Source organism: Arachis stenosperma, chromosome 5 (assembly GCF_014773155.1).
Source record: "Arachis stenosperma cultivar V10309 chromosome 5, arast.V10309.gnm1.PFL2, whole genome shotgun sequence".
Classification (NCBI taxonomy): Eukaryota; Viridiplantae; Streptophyta; class Magnoliopsida; order Fabales; family Fabaceae; genus Arachis; species Arachis stenosperma.
The window spans coordinates 12,595,753-12,615,096 of record NC_080381.1 but is presented as its reverse complement, the minus strand read 5'-3'; the positions used below and the strand labels follow the sequence as shown (position 1 = coordinate 12,615,096).

Below are 19,344 nucleotides of genomic sequence, written 5' to 3'. Positions count from 1 at the left end.
GGGTCCTGTCTCTTTTGAGGTAATCTCTGCTTAGTCAAGTCATCCAATTCTTTTGTGAGCAAAGGGGGCTCATTCTCCCAAGTCTCATTACCAAATAACTTGTCATTTAGCTTCATGATTGCTCCAAGGTACTTGGCAACTTGCTCTTCAGTGACATCTTCATCCTCTTCAGAGGAAGAATACTCATCAGAGCTCATGAATGGTAGAAGTAAATCCAATGGAATCTCTATGGTCTCATTATGAGCCTCAGATTCCCATGGTTCCTCATTAAGGAACTCATTGGAGGCCAGTGGACGTGCATTGAGGTCTTCCTCAGTGGCGATCACTGCCTCTTCCTCCTCTCCAAGTTTGGCCATGTGGGTCATGTTAATGGCCTTGCATTCTCCTTTTGGATTCTCTTCTGTATTGCTTGGAAGAGAACTAGGAGGGAGTTCAGTAATTTTCTTGCTCAACTTTCTCACTTGTGCCTCCAAATTCCTAATGGAGGACCTTGTTTCAGTCATGAAACTTTGAGTGGTTTTAATTAGATCAGAGACCATGGTTGCTAAATCAGAGTGGCTCTGCTTAGAATTCTCTGTCTGTTGCTGAGAAGATGATGAAAAAGGCTTGCCATTGCTAAACCTGTTTCTTCCACCATTATTGTTGTTGAAACCTTGTTGAGGTCTCTGTTGATCCTTCCATGAGAGATTTGGATGATTTCTCCATGAAGAATTATAGGTGTTTCCATAGGGTTCTCCCATGTAATTCACCTCTTCCATTGAAGGGTTCTCAGGATCATAAGCTTCTTCTTCAGATGAAGCGTCCTTAGTACTGCCTGGTGAAGCTTGCATTCCAGACAAACTTTGAGAAATCAAATTGACTTGCTGAGTCAATATTTTGTTCTGAGCCAGTATGGCATTCAGAGTATCAATCTCAAGAACTCCTTTCTTCTGATTCGTCCTATTATTCACAGGATTCCTTTCAGAAGTGTACATGAATTGGTTATTTGCAACCATTTTAATGAGTTCTTGGGCTTCTGCAGGCGTCTTCTTCAGATGAAGAGATCCTCCAGCAGAGCTGTCCAATGACATCTTGGACAGTTCAGACAGACCATCATAGAAGATACCTATGATGCTCCATTCAGAAAGCATATCAGAGGGACACTTTCTGATCAATTGTTTGTATCTTTCCCAAGCTTCATAGAGGGATTCACCTTCCTTCTGTCTAAAGGTTTGGACTTCCACTCTAAGCTTACTCAATTTTTGAGGTGGAAAGAACTTTGCCAAGAAGGCATTGACTAGCTTTTTCCAAGAGTTCAGGCTTTCTTTAGGTTGTGAGTCCAACCATATCCTAGCTCTGTCTCTTACAGCAAAAACGAATAGCATAAGTCTGTAGACTTCAGGGTCAACCCCATTGGTCTTGACAGTGTCACAGATTTGCAAGAATTCAGCTAAAAACTGATGAGGATCTTCCAATAGAAGTCCATGAAACTTGCAATTCTGTTGCATTAGAGAAACTAATTGAGGCTTAAGCTCAAAGTTGTTTGCTCCAATGGCAGGGATAGAGATGCTTCTCCCATAGAAGTCGGGAGTAGGTGCAGTAAAGTCACCCAGCACCTTCCTTGCATTGTTGGCATTGTTGTTATTTTCGGCCGCCATGTCTTCTTCTTGTTTGAAGATTTCTGTTAGGTCATCTACAGAGAGTTGTGCCTTAGCTTCTCTTAGCTTTCGCTTCAAGGTCCTTTCAGGTTCAGGGTCAGCCTCAACAAGAATACTTTTGTCTTTGTTCCTGCTCATATGAAAGAGAAGAAAATAAGAAAATATGGAATCCTCTATGTCACAGTATAGAGATTCCTTGAGGTGTCAGAGGAAAAGAAAAATAGAAGGAGGAGGTAGAAGAATTCGAACTTATCAAGAGGGATAGAGTTTGAATTGTTCATTAAAAATACATAACCAGAATAATCACAGCAGAGACGATGTCTAAGCCAATTTAGTACTGCTGCACAACATAAGTAAATTAAATCAAAATACAACTGAGCATTAAGTCTAATAGCATTTAAGCCAAAACAAAATATGGGATCTCATGTATTACAAGAAGACCTTTCAAAAAGAGTATTTCATGGTAAAAAGGTTCATTAATCCTTCTTTGGTATGTTTATGCCTGGGGTTGGAATAAACTTAAGCAGCCTTAATAAGGTTCGGTTGCCAGCTACTGCTATTATCTCCATTGAAATGGCTTTACCACTGATGTTAGATTGTACATGAGGAGGTATTGGACCTTGAGTAAGGTTTGCATTAGGTTGAGGTTGTGCGATGGTGGTATTTGCATATTGTTGTGTTGCTGGTGGAGCTTGAGCCTAAATATCTTCTACTTTGGCCTAAACCTTATGTCAGTGTTTGCCATTGCAACCTTAGGAGCTTCAGGTTGAATCACATTGGGCTGTTAACATAAAGAAGACAATCAGTACAGATAAGTATACAATAGGCTTCAAATACACGACAATAAAAATAGTTGTTGTTACCTCTGACTGTGGGGCAAATTGTGAGACATTAATTTCATCTGCCTCACTTACGGGCCTCTTTGGCATCTTTTTTTTTGTTCTTCCTGGCCTTTTTCTATATGAATGCAAAAGTGGGATTCAATACTGATATTGATAATATACACAACACAACAATTAAATCCACACAAACATTATGTACTTGCAAACTAAAAGGATCCATTAAATTGAGCTGACCAAAGGTTCATCAGTGACATCTGCAGTACCTATGTTAGTTTGACTTGAGCCTCCAACCTGAGTACAATTAAAAGACCATGAATGCATATCCCTTATCTTTTAAGACAAAAAACATCCTAACCAATTTAAGTTTAGTACAGATAAATACCTAACCATTATAAGTGTAGTACAATTTGGTCCCTGAAATCATAAATATATACATGTTCTGTTTGTTCATTTGCATTCTGCGCCCCTGCAGTTTGCTAGTCTACCTCATCTCCTTTATGCACGACAATCGTAGATTAGAAGCCTTTGGTTTTTTCTCTTTGGTTTCCAATCAGGTCTTGAAGGTGCTCCCTTGCAAATCTTGTAATAATGCCCTTTTTCTTGCATTTGCTGCACGTGACTTGAAAAGTACTCCTAACCTTGTCACTATTAGGTTGTGGTGGTGGGGGAGCTGCATCTGACTTTCATTTTTTCGAACGTCCAGCTGGTCTTGTTATTCTAGGTGGATCAGGCTTTGGTTGACTTGCTTCTTTCCAAAACTCTTCACTGTTTACTGGTTTCACACACACATTATAAGTGGTCCTAATAGCATCCATTGTTAGTAGTGGACTAACAAAGTCCTCAGCAGTTCTGACCCTAAGTTTAGATATGGCAGCAACAGCATACACACATAGCATACCTGGATAGAATAATAATAATACATTGATTTCTCTTATTCCAAATACAATCCATTATTCTAAGTGTCCACTAATAAATTTTATATTATTAAAACATACACAACCCTTACCTGAAAGCTGCCACATGTTGCAGGTGCAAGTATGTTGTTGTAGATTCATTTCCAGTTTCTGTTTTCCTCTTGTGATTTCAAATAAGACTCTGTTATTATCTCCAGACCACTGAGCTATCCATTTGTGACATCCAGGCTTGATAAACTTGTCAACCCTCTTCTGTTGAGCTGGTGCCAATTTTTCAGTATATGAACTTAAGATCCATTTATGGTTAGCCATCTTTTTTATGATTGTGCATCTAATCTCCTCTAACCTTGTTAATATTGGCTTCTCTCTAGCATCAACAATCGTTGCATTCCATACTTCACACATGTTATTTGTGGTTCTATCATTTTTTGGAAAGTGACTGAAAAAAGCCCTGCACCACGTACCAGGATCAATACCATTCATATATTCTCATGCACCAGTGTTTACACTCTTTAGTTTCTCCATGGTATCCTTGAATTGACTATGTGTTGTGCACCTTGAGACTTACCACACAAGTCCCTCAGTCTGCTTATCCTTAAATCTTTGTCTGAAATTCTTCCAAATATGCAGCACACAATGTCGATGGTGAACATTTGGCATCACATCTTTCATGGCATGAACAAGACCCTGCAAGTAATACATAGACTTATAATTAATCACATTCAACATGTTGGTTAACAATATGTTCTATTTAATTTATAAGAGCTTATGTAGATAAACAAATATACCAACAGTATTTATAGATCAAATTGTAAGGTCCCACATTGGTTGGGGAGGGGAACGAAGCATGCTTTATAAGGGTGTGGATACCTCTCCCTAGCATGACGCGTTTTGACGAGTGAGTGTGTGGGGCTTCGGCTATCATCCCTATCGTTAAAGGTAAAACCGTGAAGCCTTGTGTGCCAAAGCGGACAATATCGTGCTAGCGGGTGGTTTGGGCTGTTACAGATTGTATCAGAGTCGGAGTCCGGATTGATGTGCCAGCGAGGGTGCTGGGCTTCCTTAGGGGGGGTGAATTGTAAGGTTTGATGTGCCAGCGAGGGTGCTGGGCTTCCTTAGGGGGGGTGAATTGTAAGGTCCCACATTGATTGGGGAGGGGAACGAAGCATGCCTTATAAGGGTGTGGATACCTCTCCCTAGCATGACGCGTTTTGACGAGTGAGTATGGGGGTTTCAGCTATCATCCTTATCGTTAAAGACAAAAGCATGAGGCCTTGTGTACCAAAGAGGATAATATCGTGCTAGAGGATGGTCTGGGTTGTTACACAAATCACATTCAACATGTTGGTTCATAGTTTTTTTTTATTAAATGAAAACACCATATGTACTCTATACGTACTCCTTATATACTCCTATTTTAATTAATTTACAACAATTGAACTTACATCTACTATTAATAAATAATAACAGAAAGCAACTTAAGAAAATGCAAAAAGCAGCTTAACAATTCAACTTAAGAATATTCAACTTAAGAAAATATACAAATATTTTATAACCTTTTGTTGTCAGATATAAAGTTTCATCTATATTTCCTGTGATCACCTAAATCTTCTTCAAGGAGAGTGAGAAACCACATCTAATTTTCTGTGTATTTTCAGTTCTGGCTACTGCATACGTAATTACAAAAGAGTGATTATTGGCGTCTTGTGCAACTGCACACAAGAGTTGACCACCATAATAACCCTTCAAAAAACAGCCATCTAGCTCTATCAATGGCTTACAACCAGCTTTGAACCCAGTCTTATATGCCTCTAGACATATATAAATCCTCTCAAACAAGGATAGAGAATGTGGAAAGGGAACAACCTCCATATTGGTAGTGCTTCCAGGATTACTCCGATGCAACTCTAGCATATAATTCCTCAACTTTTCATACCGGGCCTTCTCATTACCAAGTACCGTCTCCCTAGCAGCCTTAAAAGCCCTAGTTATCATTTTAGGATGTACCTGAACATTCAAATCTTAGTTCAAATGTTCCATGGCCTCTCTTGGAGTCAAACTGGGTTGAGTTACTAGGCGTTTAACCAACTTGTCAGTCTCCCACACCCTGTCAGCCAAATTATTCCCATAATCCCTCCCACATGTATGCTCGTCATTGAATGTCTTAAACTCAAATGACAATGTAGCAGAATTTTTAGCTACGTATATCAACCAAGGACATGTCTCTTTTGCACATTTAACTCTAACCCTCTCTTTTTCCATTTTGATGTACATGTAGTCCATGCCTTCACACACAAAAACATCCTTTAAAGCTACTTTAAAGCCACCACTAGAGCATGACGCCCAACTCCTGCATTGGGTCCGACTCCACTTGCACCTGACCCACTAAGTCTTGAACCATTATTCCAAAAATTCTTTGCAGCTGACCCATTTGTCCCTGCTCTACTCTCCATACCCTTTCTTAAAACATGTCCATTTCCCCTCTTTCTAGTATACTTCTTTGAGAATTTTTTAGATGGCTTCTTTGGTGTAATAACTTTATTTTCTTCTTTTTAGTCTCTTTTGATGATTCTGAATCACTGCTCTCACTCTCATAATCAGGTGGAGGTAGCTTGTATGCTTCATCTTCTGCACTTTTATAACTATCATGTGAAGAAGAAGAAGGATCTGTCTCTACAATCAAATGTTCTACGATCACAGATTTTTCATTAAAAGAATGCTCAAAAAACACATAAAACTCCTTTGGGTGATCATTGTTAAGGATGCAGTCACACGTGTCGTTAATCTCCTTGTCATCTTTCAAAATGTGCAATCTAAGCTCTATATTAGAGCAATTACAGTCCAACCAATATATTATTTTGTACTCCAAATACCCTAAACTCTTAAGCAGTTCTTTCAAGTTTTTCTTATTCACAAGATCTACATCCATGGGAGAAAATCTTGTCACCTTCCCATCTCTGTAACGTAAAATTTCACTTCCATCTCTAATAAATTTGCCACCATGATAAAATACAGGCACAACAAAAACAGACATCTGCATCACGTTAAAAAATGACATTATATACACTTCAAAACATTGACTAACATAAATTTTGGAACTTCAATCCAAAAAATTTAAACCAATAAGGATAAAAAATTGTGATTTTTCTGAACAAATATACTTGACTAAAACAAGTTTAAACTTTGAACATGCCCTACTTTGTCCTAATTTTGCAGATAAATAATTACAGAAAATTTAACCATAACGAAACTGATTTCTCAACCAGTACAAATTTTTCATCATAGCATCCTATTACAGAGTACGACCTATCTGATGTTCTTCACTCACGCTAAGTAAAACATGAAGAAAAAGGAAAAAGAACAAAAATGCCACTCACTATGCCCGACTACTTTTGCAATGCAGTACCGTCGTCACAAACTCGTTGCCCTTGGAAGCTTATGAGTACATGCCTTAACTCGCAGTTAGGTATAGTTTTTGGAGGGAATGAAGATGAAGGATTTGTTTGGGTTAGAGTAAAGCGTAAATGACAAAGGAGAATGGGAAATTTTATGAAAATTCAAAACAGTCTTCACGATAGCGTTTCTGAAATTGAGAGTGGTCAATTGGTCTCAATTTAGAGGAAGACAATATCAACGTGGCGGATAAACTGATATATCATCGCTCTACCTTCTTCCATCCGGTTGTAGGTCCAGTGTAAACGGTTTTATGTGTGGTTAAGGTCTGATGGGCCAATTTCATATCGTCAATGGACATTTTGTCCGTCACTCAAATAGTTAAGACTTGATTTAGCATTTACCCAAAAAAAATGATTCTATTTCATTTTTTTTTTAGTTACCTGTTTTTAATTCTTAGATATCTTTTGGATACTTATCGCCCAACTTACTTTTCTTTTAGACTGTGAGCCCAACTTGTTGCTACCCACAAATTACCCTTTAGTTTCTATATAGTACCACACTAAAGGTTTTCATAGCTTGAAGGCCTTCAAGACCAAAAACTGTAAAGGCCTACAATATCGTCGCGTATATTCTTCAGGCCTGGACTTTAACCATATCATCCACGACACACCCAAAAAAAACATATCATGGACCATTTTCATGAAATTTGTGAATTTTAATGGAAGAGAACAGTGCTGTGGAAATGGATCCTCTTCAGTAAAAAAAACACTTGAGAGAATAAAGTAAAATTTTTTATCTTTAATTCTCTAAATAAGACCAAAATTAAATAAAAAAAAAAAACAATAAAAGATTAGATTGAACACTGGACAACATCTAATTTTTTTGTCACTGAAGAGAATCCACTCCCCAGTGCTGTAGGACATCAAAATCCACAAAAAAAATTTTTTGAGTAATCTATGTTATAAAAAGATAAAAATGAAAGGAAAAAAAATCTTTTGCAAAACATAAAAAATGAAAGAGAGAAATTTTAATTTATCCAAGAAATAAAAATAATAATGTTTATATTAAAGTGATTATTTAACTAGAATAATTATAATATAATTGGAAGTGTCCTAAAGGAAATCGTTACCAAACTTTATTAAAGTTCAATCTTAGTGTGAATTGTCAATTATTATATGGTTAATAAATTTTATTATTATTTATATGACTAATGTATATCTATATTTATAGTAATTTACGTTTAATTTATATTTATATTTATTAAAATTTATGCATATAAATTAATATAATTTGTACTCATATTTATTAGAATTTACATACATAAATTAATAAAATTTATATGTTGAAGATAATTTGATATTTGTGTTGAGTAATTATTAATTAAAGAAAAGATCTAAAAGATCAATATTTTTATTAAAATCTAGTTAGTATTTAACTAGTAGAAAAAGAATGTATAATCTCATATTATTAAATGTATTCTCATACTATTAAAAATACTAATAATAATTAATTAATGACTAAAAATTACAAAATATATTGCCTAACACTACTGTTAGCTAAAATTGCTAAAATCTGACCCCAAGAGTTTCTGTTGCCAAACATGTTATCCAAATACAACTTAGACCAGATCCGAGCATCAGTCATTCGTTGGATCCGGAATACAATTCCTCCTTACTTTTATTTATTATCATGATAATAGGCAATCAAATTCCACCCTAATCAAATATTCTTTTCCCTCCTATTCGTAGTATGATAATTATTAATTAAGCTGCAGAGTAAAGTGGGACATATCCCCAATACATTGATTCCAATTCTTTCCAAGTCCGTAATAAACTGCTCCAAGTAAATCACATAATACTCTAAATCGGAATATATTCATTCAGCCAGCCACAATGGTTGGTTCTGTTCCGTGATTCCGTATAAGCGTCATTTGCAGCCATAGAAACCCAAAACATTGAAACTCATTGCGCCTTTTTTTAAACTTTTTCCTGAGAGTAATGAATTCCTCAACACATCAAATTACTTACAAACTGAAATTAGGTGAAGAAAATAATTTGGTAAAGGCAAATCCGTCTTATTGATATTCAGTGTAATTTTAATAGAGCGGTAAGTTAAGGCTGTAACATTTCTAAGTGATACCATAAACCTGAAAGATTGTTGATTAAAGTGTAATTTTAATTTTATTTTCATGCTTAATGTCACTAATTAATCATAATGAAATACTTAGTAGTTACTAATACTGTTGATTTACTCTGAGGTTTTAACAACAATGGCCAACGACTCTTCCCGGAGAAGGCTCATTTGCCTCGCAATGAACGCCTCTATGGTTTGCCGGAACTCCTCGTTGCTCAGCTTATCATGCTGCGGATACGAACTTTCAACCGCCTTCGCGGTCTCCGTCTCCGATCGCCGCAGTTTCTTCCTCTCCGTCGTCCTTCCCTCATCCTCCTCCAACTTCTCCGATCGAATCCGCCGGAAAACTCTCTGGGAACTGAAATTGGAACCTGAATCCGCCGCGGCACATGAACCATTGTCCGTACACGTGTCCGTTACAGCTCGATCCGTTATTAGTTGATTGTGCCGGTGCTCTGCCTGAGGTTCGGAGTGGGAGGTGCGGTGATCGGAGCCGGAGAGTCGGGCGGACTGGGCGAGGAGGGCGGCAATGATAGCGTTGAAGAGAGCGAAGACAAAGAGAGGGCTGCGGAGGCAGTTGGCGGAGAGGCGGATGGCGAGAGGGAGGCGCGTGAGGATCCAGGAGAGTAGGAAGAGAGCGATGCAGAGTTCCAGAATGCGAAGCGTCTTGGCAATGCCGGAGAAGATATGGCCAGACATGGCGCTGCCTTTCTCTTCTTTCGAATTGCTGAAATCAAAAGCCTCCATGCATGCAGAAAAATTTCTCAAGAGAAAAGAAAAGTTTTAAGTGTATGTGTGAGTGAGAAGCTCAACCTTTTTCCCTTGCATTGCCACATCACTCTTTTATACCCACACTCTTCTCTGGTCTCTTCTTGCATTTAAAAAATAATTTTGTACAAAAATAATAATTTAATTTAGATAAATATATTAAATTATCTGATAATGTTGAATTATCAGCTTTACAGTATCTTGACGTGAATAATCATTTGTTATTAAAGTTTTTTTGTTTTTATTTCCCGTACGGATATAATTGATTGAGGACAAGTAATTATTGAAAGCTACGGTCAAATATTTGACTTGTTCGCACCATATACTGCAAGGAAAGAATCAAAATTCAAAACTGCTCCAAAACCTCTCTAACTGGAGGGATACGTACAAATATTAAATTATCAGACCTACTCTACCGCTATCTACCCTACACTTTCTCATTTAGTATTTTCTTCTTTTTAAGTTCCTAAAAGTGATCTTGTTCCTGTGCATCCAATTTGTGTGTTTTATATTCCTTTCGTGGTTTAATAATATTTTTTCATTTAATTTTTTATACTTTTGAAGATGGTTTAAATATTAATCAGCTGATAATTTAAGGCAGGGGAGGGAAAAAAAAATTGGGACAAAGCGCGATTTGAAGGGTAATGAGAACATGCGTGAGTGAGATAAGAGGTGCGGCATTTCACGTGAGGCGATATGTAGTTATGTACCAGTGGCAAGTGGCAAGTACCATGGCTCGTGCGTTCTGGTAGTCTTCTTTTTCAGTTTTTATCGAAAGCAATATATTACTTTCTTTTCTGTAACAATAATATCATTTCCTATCATATATTAATGCAAAGGACTAAGCTGTGTACCAATTCAAGTGTATGATATGGTAACATTATGGGCACACCAGCTGAAAACATTCTTTGATTGGTAGTTCGTAATAAGTCTTGATCTTTTATGTACCGGCTTATTTGATCTAGGCCTCTACCATAAACAACAACTACTACTCTGATAAATAATGAAAATATGTAATTAGACGATTTTACTTTATGCACATATATTTATATTTCCAGGGCCTGTGACAGCACGCATGATAGTGGGTAATTAAGTTCCACCCCGCTTGATAGCTCTTTATTTCCTTATCCATCCCTTTCCAAGTGCAGTCCGAAGCCCAATATAAAAAATGACCATTCCATGACACCCTACATTTTGTATACTTGTGATTTATTAATTATTTTATCAAATTGTGTATGTAAGCAATAATATGTTAGTTCTTTCAATCTTGTGCACAGAGTTTCATGTAATAAGCTAGTATTGATGTCTTCTCTGTAGTTTTCAACTCTTAGGAATGTGACTCCAGAGTCCAGACGTAGTTATTTGTAGTAGCTAGATGGGGTCATGTCATTCATGACCTAGCTTGTCACTCTTGGTCTTGCTACTTGCTTGGTCCCTAGACCCTAGCCACTGCAATATATACATGACTATAAGCTGATACAGATAAAGGTGCAGATTGTTCAAATTGCATGCAGTCCCAGTCTAAGTTTCTGTTTTCCTGATCCTGAATCCTGATAATCATAATGTATATGTATTAATATTAAATACCATACCATACAACACAGCACGTGCTACGGAAATGGCCATCACACGCATCCATCTTCCTCTCTCTTCATTGCAGAATGCAGATAGACGCATACAGCTCTTTCTTCCACAGCTCACTGTTTTTTTCACTTGCCAATCTCTAGTCATTTGAATTACCATCTCACTAGCTAGGTACTACGTCAACCTTTATTATGTACTAGTTAGTATTACATAGCTAGGAGATGTTTTCATTAAGAGAATGTTACATATATCAACCATGATATTTAGCTAGCTAGCTATATATAATATATATTTGAAAAGGGATTTTGTGTATGCCAAAAATGGAGAAGAGAAATTGATATGTAAGTAATACTTTATTTCCCCTAATTGAAAGTGAGTATGGGTAACTTAAAGGGAATATTTATATATGATGCTGGAACATGCATTTGTTAATCTTTAATAAAACTATATATTTCAGGACCACTAGAGGCAGAGACAGAAGCACGGCACTCTTTTTGTGTGTACTTTTTTTACTTAATTAAATAATCTGCTAATGTTTAACTAACCACACAGCACCACACATTTCACTGTCGGCATTATTCTCCCATCGAAGAGATTGACTACTGTTGAGTGCTCCGTTCAATCCGTTTAGAGATCTAAGAGTTTCAGGGGCATATATTCTTCTCTTTTCATTACCACAAAGTAAAATAAATTGCAGGATAAGTCAATAAATTACGTTCAATAACTTCAGAACTCGTATGAACTCAAATCAAGCATTTTTAATAATGCGTAATGGAACGACTAAAGTAGCAAAGTGCTTTCTACTCATTGTGCTCAAATTTATAAGATATTTATTCTATATGGTAGGATAGGAATTCAATCATTCATACATATATATAGCATATAAAAGGAGTTCAATAGAAAGGCTTAGGTGGGCTAGTGCGTTTGTTTAATTCGTATAGGCTTCAGACCAGGTTTTGTTGGATTGAGCTTTGCCTTTTTTCCAGTCTCCTCTTTGCGGACCAAAACCAAACACAAGGCCAGGCTGGCCAGGTACACCAGGAATGACAAAATCTTACTCAAAGCAATACCAAACAAAAGAAAAGATATAAACCAGATATTATTGCTCTCCAAAAAACTAGGTGCTATGGAGATTAGGCCCAAAGAGTCATTAGAACTTTCGATTTTAATAATTCCATTCTGGTAGAGGTAAGAGGCTTTAGGAGGTGGTTATTGTGGAACAGAGGGGATTTGAATATCAGGTTCATTTGCCTAAATGACAAGTTCATCCATGTTATTGTGGAAGAGGGATATAAACGACTGTGGTTAATTACGATTGTGTATTGTAGCCCTAGAGAGACGAAGAGGAAGGAAGGGTAGAGAATCCTAAAAGAGATGACGTTGAACATTAATGAGTTATGGTTTGTTGTCGGCAACTTCAACGCAATTGCGAGCCCTATAGAGAAAAAAGGGGAGGTGCCTGCAGAGTTAAGAAAATGCCAAGAGTTTTCTAACTGGATCTCACAGTGCAAGCTTATTGATTTGGGTGCAAAGGGATTTAAATTCACTTAGAAAGGAGCAATAAGGAACGGGAGAGAAAGAGTGTTTGAGAGGTTAGATAGGGGGCTGTCTAATGCTGATTGGAGGTTAAGATACTCAGAAGCCATTGTGTCGTGTCTTACTCGCACTCACTCAGATCATCATCCGCTCTTAATTGAAATTGATGGTAGCCCAAACAGTTGCGACAATAGACCTTATCGTTTCGAAACATTCTGGATGCAACATCACGATTTTGGAAGAATCATGAGAAATAGCTGGAAAGTAAGGGGCAATTATTTTCAGAAGATGCTACACCTCAAAGACAACATTAGCAATTGGAAGAAAGATGTTTTTTAAGACATCTTCAAAAGGAAGAGGAGGCTAATAGCAAGAATCGATGGTATTCAACAGTGTAAGTCGTATGGAAGGAATCGTAGGCTTGAAGATTTGGGGAGCAATTTGCAAAGTCAATTAGCAGAAACTCTTGAACAGGAGGAGAGACTTTCCAGTCTAGTTTTATTCCGGGGCAAAGCATTCATGACAATATTGCAATAGTTCAAGAAATGGTCCATTTCATTAGGAGAGTGAGGGAAAGAAGAGGATTCATATCGATCAAAATAGATTTGATGAAAGCATATGATAGATTAAGCTGGTCCTTCATTAGGAATTCCTTGATTGAGTTTGGTATACCGCAACACCTCAGAGTATTATCATCCAATGTATTACTTTAAACCAATTCTTTATCCTTTGGAATGTTCAACAGATGAGTACCTTCACTCCTTCACGTGGAATTAGACAAGGCGACCCGCTCTCGCCATATATATTTGTAATATGTATGGATATGTTGTCGTATATGATCTTGGAAGTGGTTGAGGAAAACAGGTGGAATCCTATGTGACTCGAGAGAGGGTCTGCTAATATCGCATTTGATTTTTGCAGACGATCTTATTCTATTTGTCGAGGCAAGCGATGATCAATTGAGAAATGTGATGGCGATTCTTAAGGATTTCTGTGAGGCGTCGAGATACCTTGTGAATAATTTAAAGACAAAACATTTATTTCTCCAAGAATGTCACAGAGCAAACTAGATGGAGCATAATTTCTGAGTGGTTTTTCAGCCGTGAATGAAGTTGAAGGATACTTAGAGGCCATGATCCAAAATTTCAAAGCAAAAAAAGTCAATTTTAGTCACATTCTTGATCGAATGAAGATCAAACTACAAGGGTGGAAATCCATGTGCCTTTCAATGGCGGGGACGATGACTTTGGCGCAATTGGTATTGGACTCCATGACACTTTATCTTATGCAACATCTTCAAATCCCAAAAAATGTTTGTCATGAGATTGAAAAAGCTTAACGTGGGTTCATTTGGGGCCATCACAATAATAAAAGGGGAGCTCATATAGTGAGGTGGAAAAAGATTCGAAATCATAAATATAGAGAGGACCTTGGCTTTCGAGATCTGAGTATTGTTAATGAAGTTTTTATTCTCAAACGAGGATGGAATTTGATTAATGATTCAAACTCTTTATGGGCAAAGGTTGTGATTCGTAAATATGGTCGTGGAGATAATTTACTGTCATGCTGTACTTCAAAAAACGGAACTCTCCCTTATGCAAAAGTATGTGCAAACTTTAGCCAATTCTGATCCAGAATGTTGGGCACATAATTGGCGATGGGGAGAAGATTAATTTTTGGAGTGATGATTGGATGGAACAGGGAATCAAGTTACAGGATTCGGCGTCTCCTATGAAGATTCAGGCGGAAATCAACTGGTCTGTTAATAAATATATAAATTCTAATGGACAATAGGATGTGAGTAGACTTGACATTCTCCTACCAAATAACATAGTTACCAAAATTCTCAAATGCTCTCCACCACGAACAGAGGAAGGGGAGGATTTGCTGATGTGAAGACTAAATCCTAAAGGAGAATTCACTATCAAACATACATATAGTAATCTAGAGAAAGTCTTGATTTGGAAGAAAACTTGGGAATGGAAAGAGGTACAGAAAATTAAGATATTTTCCTAGCAGCTAGCCCATAATGGTTTATTAACCTTATCTAGAACTGCTAGATGGTCACAGGAGAATAATCCAAATTGTATGAATTGTAATGTGGAAGCTGAGTTCCCTCTCCATGCGATGAGGAATTGTCCGAAGGCTTCTATCATTTGGATAGCGTGCATTAAATTGCAATACATCTAAAGTTTTTTCTCATTGAATCTGAGATACTGGATCCTATTTAATATGTCCATAGAGGTTGGGAGGGACTAGAATTTGAAATGGAAGGACGTTTTTATGATGACAATTTGGATGATATGGAAGTTCAGGAATGAATACGCTCTAATAAGGAAGATCAAGAGAGAGTCAAATTATTAAGAATCATGAAGATAATGGAGGAGAACAAGATCATTGTTAATGGGATTCATAGAGAAGACCAAAAAGGAGATAGAATGATCTCTTGAAAAATTTCTCTGGAGAATTGGTACAAACTAAACACTGATGGGGCCTCCAGAGAAAATCCTAGGTCAGCAAGTTGTACTGGATTTTTAAGATATGAAAATGGTGGTTGGGTGTGGAAATTTGCTAGAAGATTGGATAATGCAAAGGCCATAAAAACTGAAATTAACGCTATAAAAGTGGGGCTGAAAATTGCTTGGAGTAAAGGAACCAATTTTTTAATAGTGTAATCAAATTCTCAAAGAGCGGCGAGCTTATCAAAAACTCTCCCATGCACAGAGGCCGAGCTACATACATAGAAAGGGGGCAATGCCGCCCTAATTTCAATTTTTTACATGTAAATTATATGTAAATTTCAGTTTAGCCTCTTTTAAAATTTTATATTAGTCTTATTTTATTGTGTAAATATTTTTGACATCCCTCTAATATTTAATCTAACTCTACCCTATCCATGCGTTATCTAACTCTTTCTCATCCTTTACGAAAAATACGGACTATGATAAATAATTGTTGGAGAGTAAAATTTTAACATGTGTTCAAAGAGGCTAATTAAGTGCCAAGATAGATTAGCTAGGTTAGCTAATCTGATATTGGATGGTGAAAAAGAAAATAGGTTCTTTGAAGAACCTCTTAGTAAAATCTCAATGCATCTCTTTAGTGATAGTTGTGAAATCTCATATCCCATCTTTTGTAATTCTTTTCTTTTAGATTATTTTGGCCTTAGGGCCTTCTTAGTACCAAAAAAAAAAGGAAAAGATAAACCCAAAGAGCACAAAAATACCACATACAATACAAGAACGAAAAAAAAAATAAAGAACATGCGCAGTTGCGCACTCGTTTGAAAAATAATCCCTTCCCTTATCATGTCATAATTATTGTTTTATTTATTATTTTTAGTTAATAGTAATACTTAATCAACTCTAACTACTAACGATTAAATTTTAAATTCTAAACATTCCTGTATTAATTTAAAATACTGATTAATATTAATAAAAAAATTAATAACCTAACATTTTTCGTTAAACATACATGTTAGCTAAATTTTAATTTAATTTAGGGGATTAATTTAATTAATTAAAAGACAGGTACCTGTTTGGATTTTGGGGCATTCGCATTTCGCACCCTATTTGGACTTTTCTGAACCTATCAATGAACAAGACCATTGTGTGTTCCTAGATTACCTTCCTTCGTTTAATAGCAGCTTCTTGTGATGGCTTGTCTTCTCTTCCCAACATTGCAGCTCCGCAATACCCTCTCACATGGCGCTACTACCCACAACCACCGCCCTTTCCCATCTCCCAAGAACCACTTTGCTTAGACACACACATCCGTTCAAGAAAAACACTTCATTTGCTTTCACGTTTTCAGCTTCAAGATCAGTTCTTTTTGGCGGGGCTGTTACCAGGACACACTTTCTTGGAGGAAATCAAATCTGGGTATCGTCCAGCACCATGAATGAATTCACACAACCTTCTGCTTTCAGAGATAGAGAGAGGGATGATATCAAGCAAGTGTTCGAACAAGAAGCATTCATCGATGGCTCAACTGAGGTTCAGCCCAACATTTTGTTCCGTGACATAGAACCCAGGCTCAATCGATTGGTTAGTTATTCTTCCTAACCTCCTTCAATAATTTTCTTGGTAATTCGTATAGTTTTGGGTGATTCAACCAATTGTAAAGGACAAGAAACTTGTTTTATCCTGTCTCGAGGTTTGGTTATTGAGGATGAAATTAACATTATAAGTTATAGTTCTATAAGCTAATGGATGTTGTAGTTGTTTCTTGTTTGCAGAGCAAGTGGATAGTAGCTGTTTCTTTTGGTGGTTTCATTCTTTGGAGCCATGATATCGAAGAAGCCTTGTGGATTTTTGCAGGGTCTATTCTGAATTCGTTCCTCTCTGTTTTGCTAAAAAACATACTGAACCAGGAACGTCCTTCAGCCCTGAAATCTGACCCTGGGATGCCATCTACGCACGCACAATCCATATTCTTTGTTGTCTTCTTCTTTATTTTCTCAAGTAATTCCTCTTACCTGATATTTTTCTTTCCTGTCACACTTGTATGCCTGGTTTATGCATTTTTTATCGCTTGTTAATTTTGGTAAATATTGATAATAGATCAAGGAATTTACATAGGCTTGTAGTATGCTTAGTAAGTGCATCTCTAGCGTATCTTGTCTTTAAATATTCTATATTGTTAACATTTGAAGTGGCTAATTCTATGCCTTTGTGGTTTTTGTATTGACTTCATGAAATGAATAGTTCTATTATCTTTATGGAAGATTCAAAATTGAAGAATTTTTTTCAAAAAAAAATATATATTTATGCCATTCTATCTACTTTTCAAAGCATAAACTACGTACTGATTCACTATAAACATGTGTTTGTTTCTCTTATCATGCTGCAGCTATAGAATTGCTTGGGCTAAATGTTTACAGCATTGTCCTCAGTGGACTGTACTTGACATGTGGTTCTTATTTTGTAAGTATATTGTATTTCCGTTTGGCAATATAGTTCATACTCTGATTATTGGTGCACCTTTTTTCTGTTCATAATGATTACACTTATTACCATCTTCATTAACTCTTTCCATTAGGTGCATCAAGTAGATGGCTTGATATAATTGTTCATGTTATTCATCCAATCCGTTCCATAATTACTGAATAATATTCTAGACTTACTCATGACACTGAGGTCTGCCTTTCGTCTAGTTGATGACTTATGTCATGTTATTGTTTCCATATTGCAATGATCTCAATGAAGGAAAGCATATAAGCTTGGAAACCTTCAGTATATGTATTCAAACATTGTATTATTTGCATTTATATTCAGAATGCACAAACATATTTATCCATTGAAACTTGGTAAGAACTTTTTAAAATATGAATTTATCTAATATAAGCTATTCATAAGAATTAGCATTGAAATATCCGAGTTTTACTGTAATGATGGCAACTAATATTTTTGGTAGCTTGAGTTTCTGATGCATGCTCTTGTGTGTTTCCAGTCGTACCTAAGGGTATCACAACAACTTCATACAGTGAACCAGGTGGTTGTTGGGGCTACAATTGGTTCCATTATGTCTGTTGTATGGTATTGGTTATGGAATGCTTTTATTCAGGATGCATATCAATCCTCTTTGTTTGTTAGGATCATTGGTTTATCAGGTTCTATAGGAATTTGCATTTGTTTTGTTGTATTTGTGATCCGTCATTGGCTTAAAGATGACTAAAACCACACTAAACCTGTTGTAGCATTGCACTAAATTGTGTTGGTTAATGAAATATCATTTTGTATATCAAGATTGAAGTATTTGTTATATACCAGCAGAAGCAATGAGGGCAATACTTAGTTGTTTATCAAGATTGAACCTCTTCAGATAGGACAATACTAGTTAGAAGCAATGAGTATTACTCCAAAAACTACTGAATTGTTGCCACTACATTATGATGAGTTTATTGACAAGTAGGGGACTAGTAGTATACTTAAATCGTTTGGAAATGTGTGAATGTTGTTATTATGTGATTTATTTTCTTAAACATTGGCTTGATTAATGGGGAGGGACCTGAATAATTAGTTAAGGTTATTATTCAAATATCAGTGTTATTTAGATACCAAAAATACACTTCTTGATTAGCACATACTAACATTTACTGAAGTGCATAATTAAGGTGTGAAACACATGATGACCTTTGTGGTACATGTGCAAGGATTTAGTTGCTCAGCTTCAGAATGATGAGACCAAGTCCAAAAAACATTTAAAAGAGAGTCCAAATTTCAACAACATTTATTCAAAGTTGGTACCAATCAAAGTCACGTAAAAGCGTTCTCATCACTTTAGGAGCGTCACTGGTTGTGTGCAGTTAGGGCAAGGTGATGCTACTTCTGCTGTAATATTAAGTTCTGTTGTAAGTTGTAACCTAGTCAATCGAAAAAAAAAAAGGCTTCTTTTTGTTTAGTTTTGTTGAAATCCTAAAACCATAAAAATATGCATCTCCATTTGACCACTACTTTCACTTCTCCATGTTTGTATTTTTATCCTTTCAAATATGGCAATGCCTAAGACTAAGAAGCAACAATAAAACTGCAA

The 19,344-nt window shown here is 36.4% G+C and overlaps 3 protein-coding genes and 1 non-coding gene across 4 annotated transcripts; 2 read left to right on the top strand and 2 right to left on the bottom strand.

Moving 5' to 3' along the window:
* The first annotated feature begins 1,124 nt into the window (after positions 1 to 1,124).
* Positions 1,125 to 1,232, top strand: LOC130932228 (small nucleolar RNA R71). Its single transcript, XR_009067388.1, has one exon. It is a non-coding gene; the product is annotated as a small nucleolar RNA R71 (small nucleolar RNA).
* Positions 1,233 to 3,162: 1,930 nt separating this feature from the next.
* LOC130980435 (uncharacterized) lies at positions 3,163 to 5,846 on the bottom strand. The gene is made up of 6 exons (XM_057904117.1): positions 5,771 to 5,846; positions 5,483 to 5,678; positions 5,077 to 5,377; positions 3,962 to 4,080; positions 3,486 to 3,844; positions 3,163 to 3,377 (listed from the first exon to the last, which is right to left on the bottom strand). Exons 1-6 carry the CDS (start codon positions 5,844 to 5,846, stop codon positions 3,163 to 3,165), a joined length of 1,266 nt encoding a protein of 421 aa, XP_057760100.1.
* Positions 5,847 to 9,036: 3,190 nt separating this feature from the next.
* Positions 9,037 to 9,669, bottom strand: LOC130980434 (uncharacterized). The gene has a single exon (XM_057904116.1). The coding sequence runs from the start codon at positions 9,667 to 9,669 to the stop codon at positions 9,037 to 9,039; it is 633 nt and encodes a 210-aa protein (XP_057760099.1).
* A 6,719-nt stretch (positions 9,670 to 16,388) lies between these two features.
* On the top strand, positions 16,389 to 18,556 carry LOC130982560 (lipid phosphate phosphatase epsilon 1, chloroplastic-like). The gene is made up of 4 exons (XM_057906596.1): positions 16,389 to 16,856; positions 17,048 to 17,273; positions 17,662 to 17,735; positions 18,262 to 18,556. Exons 1-4 carry the CDS (start codon positions 16,515 to 16,517, stop codon positions 18,484 to 18,486), a joined length of 867 nt encoding a protein of 288 aa, XP_057762579.1. The 5' UTR covers positions 16,389 to 16,514; the 3' UTR covers positions 18,487 to 18,556.
* Positions 18,557 to 19,344: the final 788 nt, after the last annotated feature.

Coding starts and splice junctions, on each gene's coding strand:
- LOC130980435 (XM_057904117.1), bottom strand. CDS start 5,846: ATGGAGAGTAGAGCAGGGACAAATGGGTCAGCTGCAAAGAATTTTTGG. Junction 4,081..5,076: donor ACGCCAATAATCACTCTTTT/GTAATTACGTAT, acceptor TATTACTTGCAG/GGTCTTGTTCATGCCATGAA. Junction 3,845..3,961: donor CAGACTGAGGGACTTGTGTG/GTAAGTCTCAAG, acceptor TACGTGGTGCAG/GGCTTTTTTCAGTCACTTTC.
- LOC130980434 (XM_057904116.1), bottom strand. CDS start 9,669: ATGGAGGCTTTTGATTTCAGCAATTCGAAAGAAGAGAAAGGCAGCGCC.
- LOC130982560 (XM_057906596.1), top strand. CDS start 16,515: ATGGCGCTACTACCCACAACCACCGCCCTTTCCCATCTCCCAAGAACC. Junction 16,857..17,047: donor AACCCAGGCTCAATCGATTG/GTTAGTTATTCT, acceptor TCTTGTTTGCAG/AGCAAGTGGATAGTAGCTGT. Junction 17,736..18,261: donor TGACATGTGGTTCTTATTTT/GTAAGTATATTG, acceptor GTGTGTTTCCAG/TCGTACCTAAGGGTATCACA.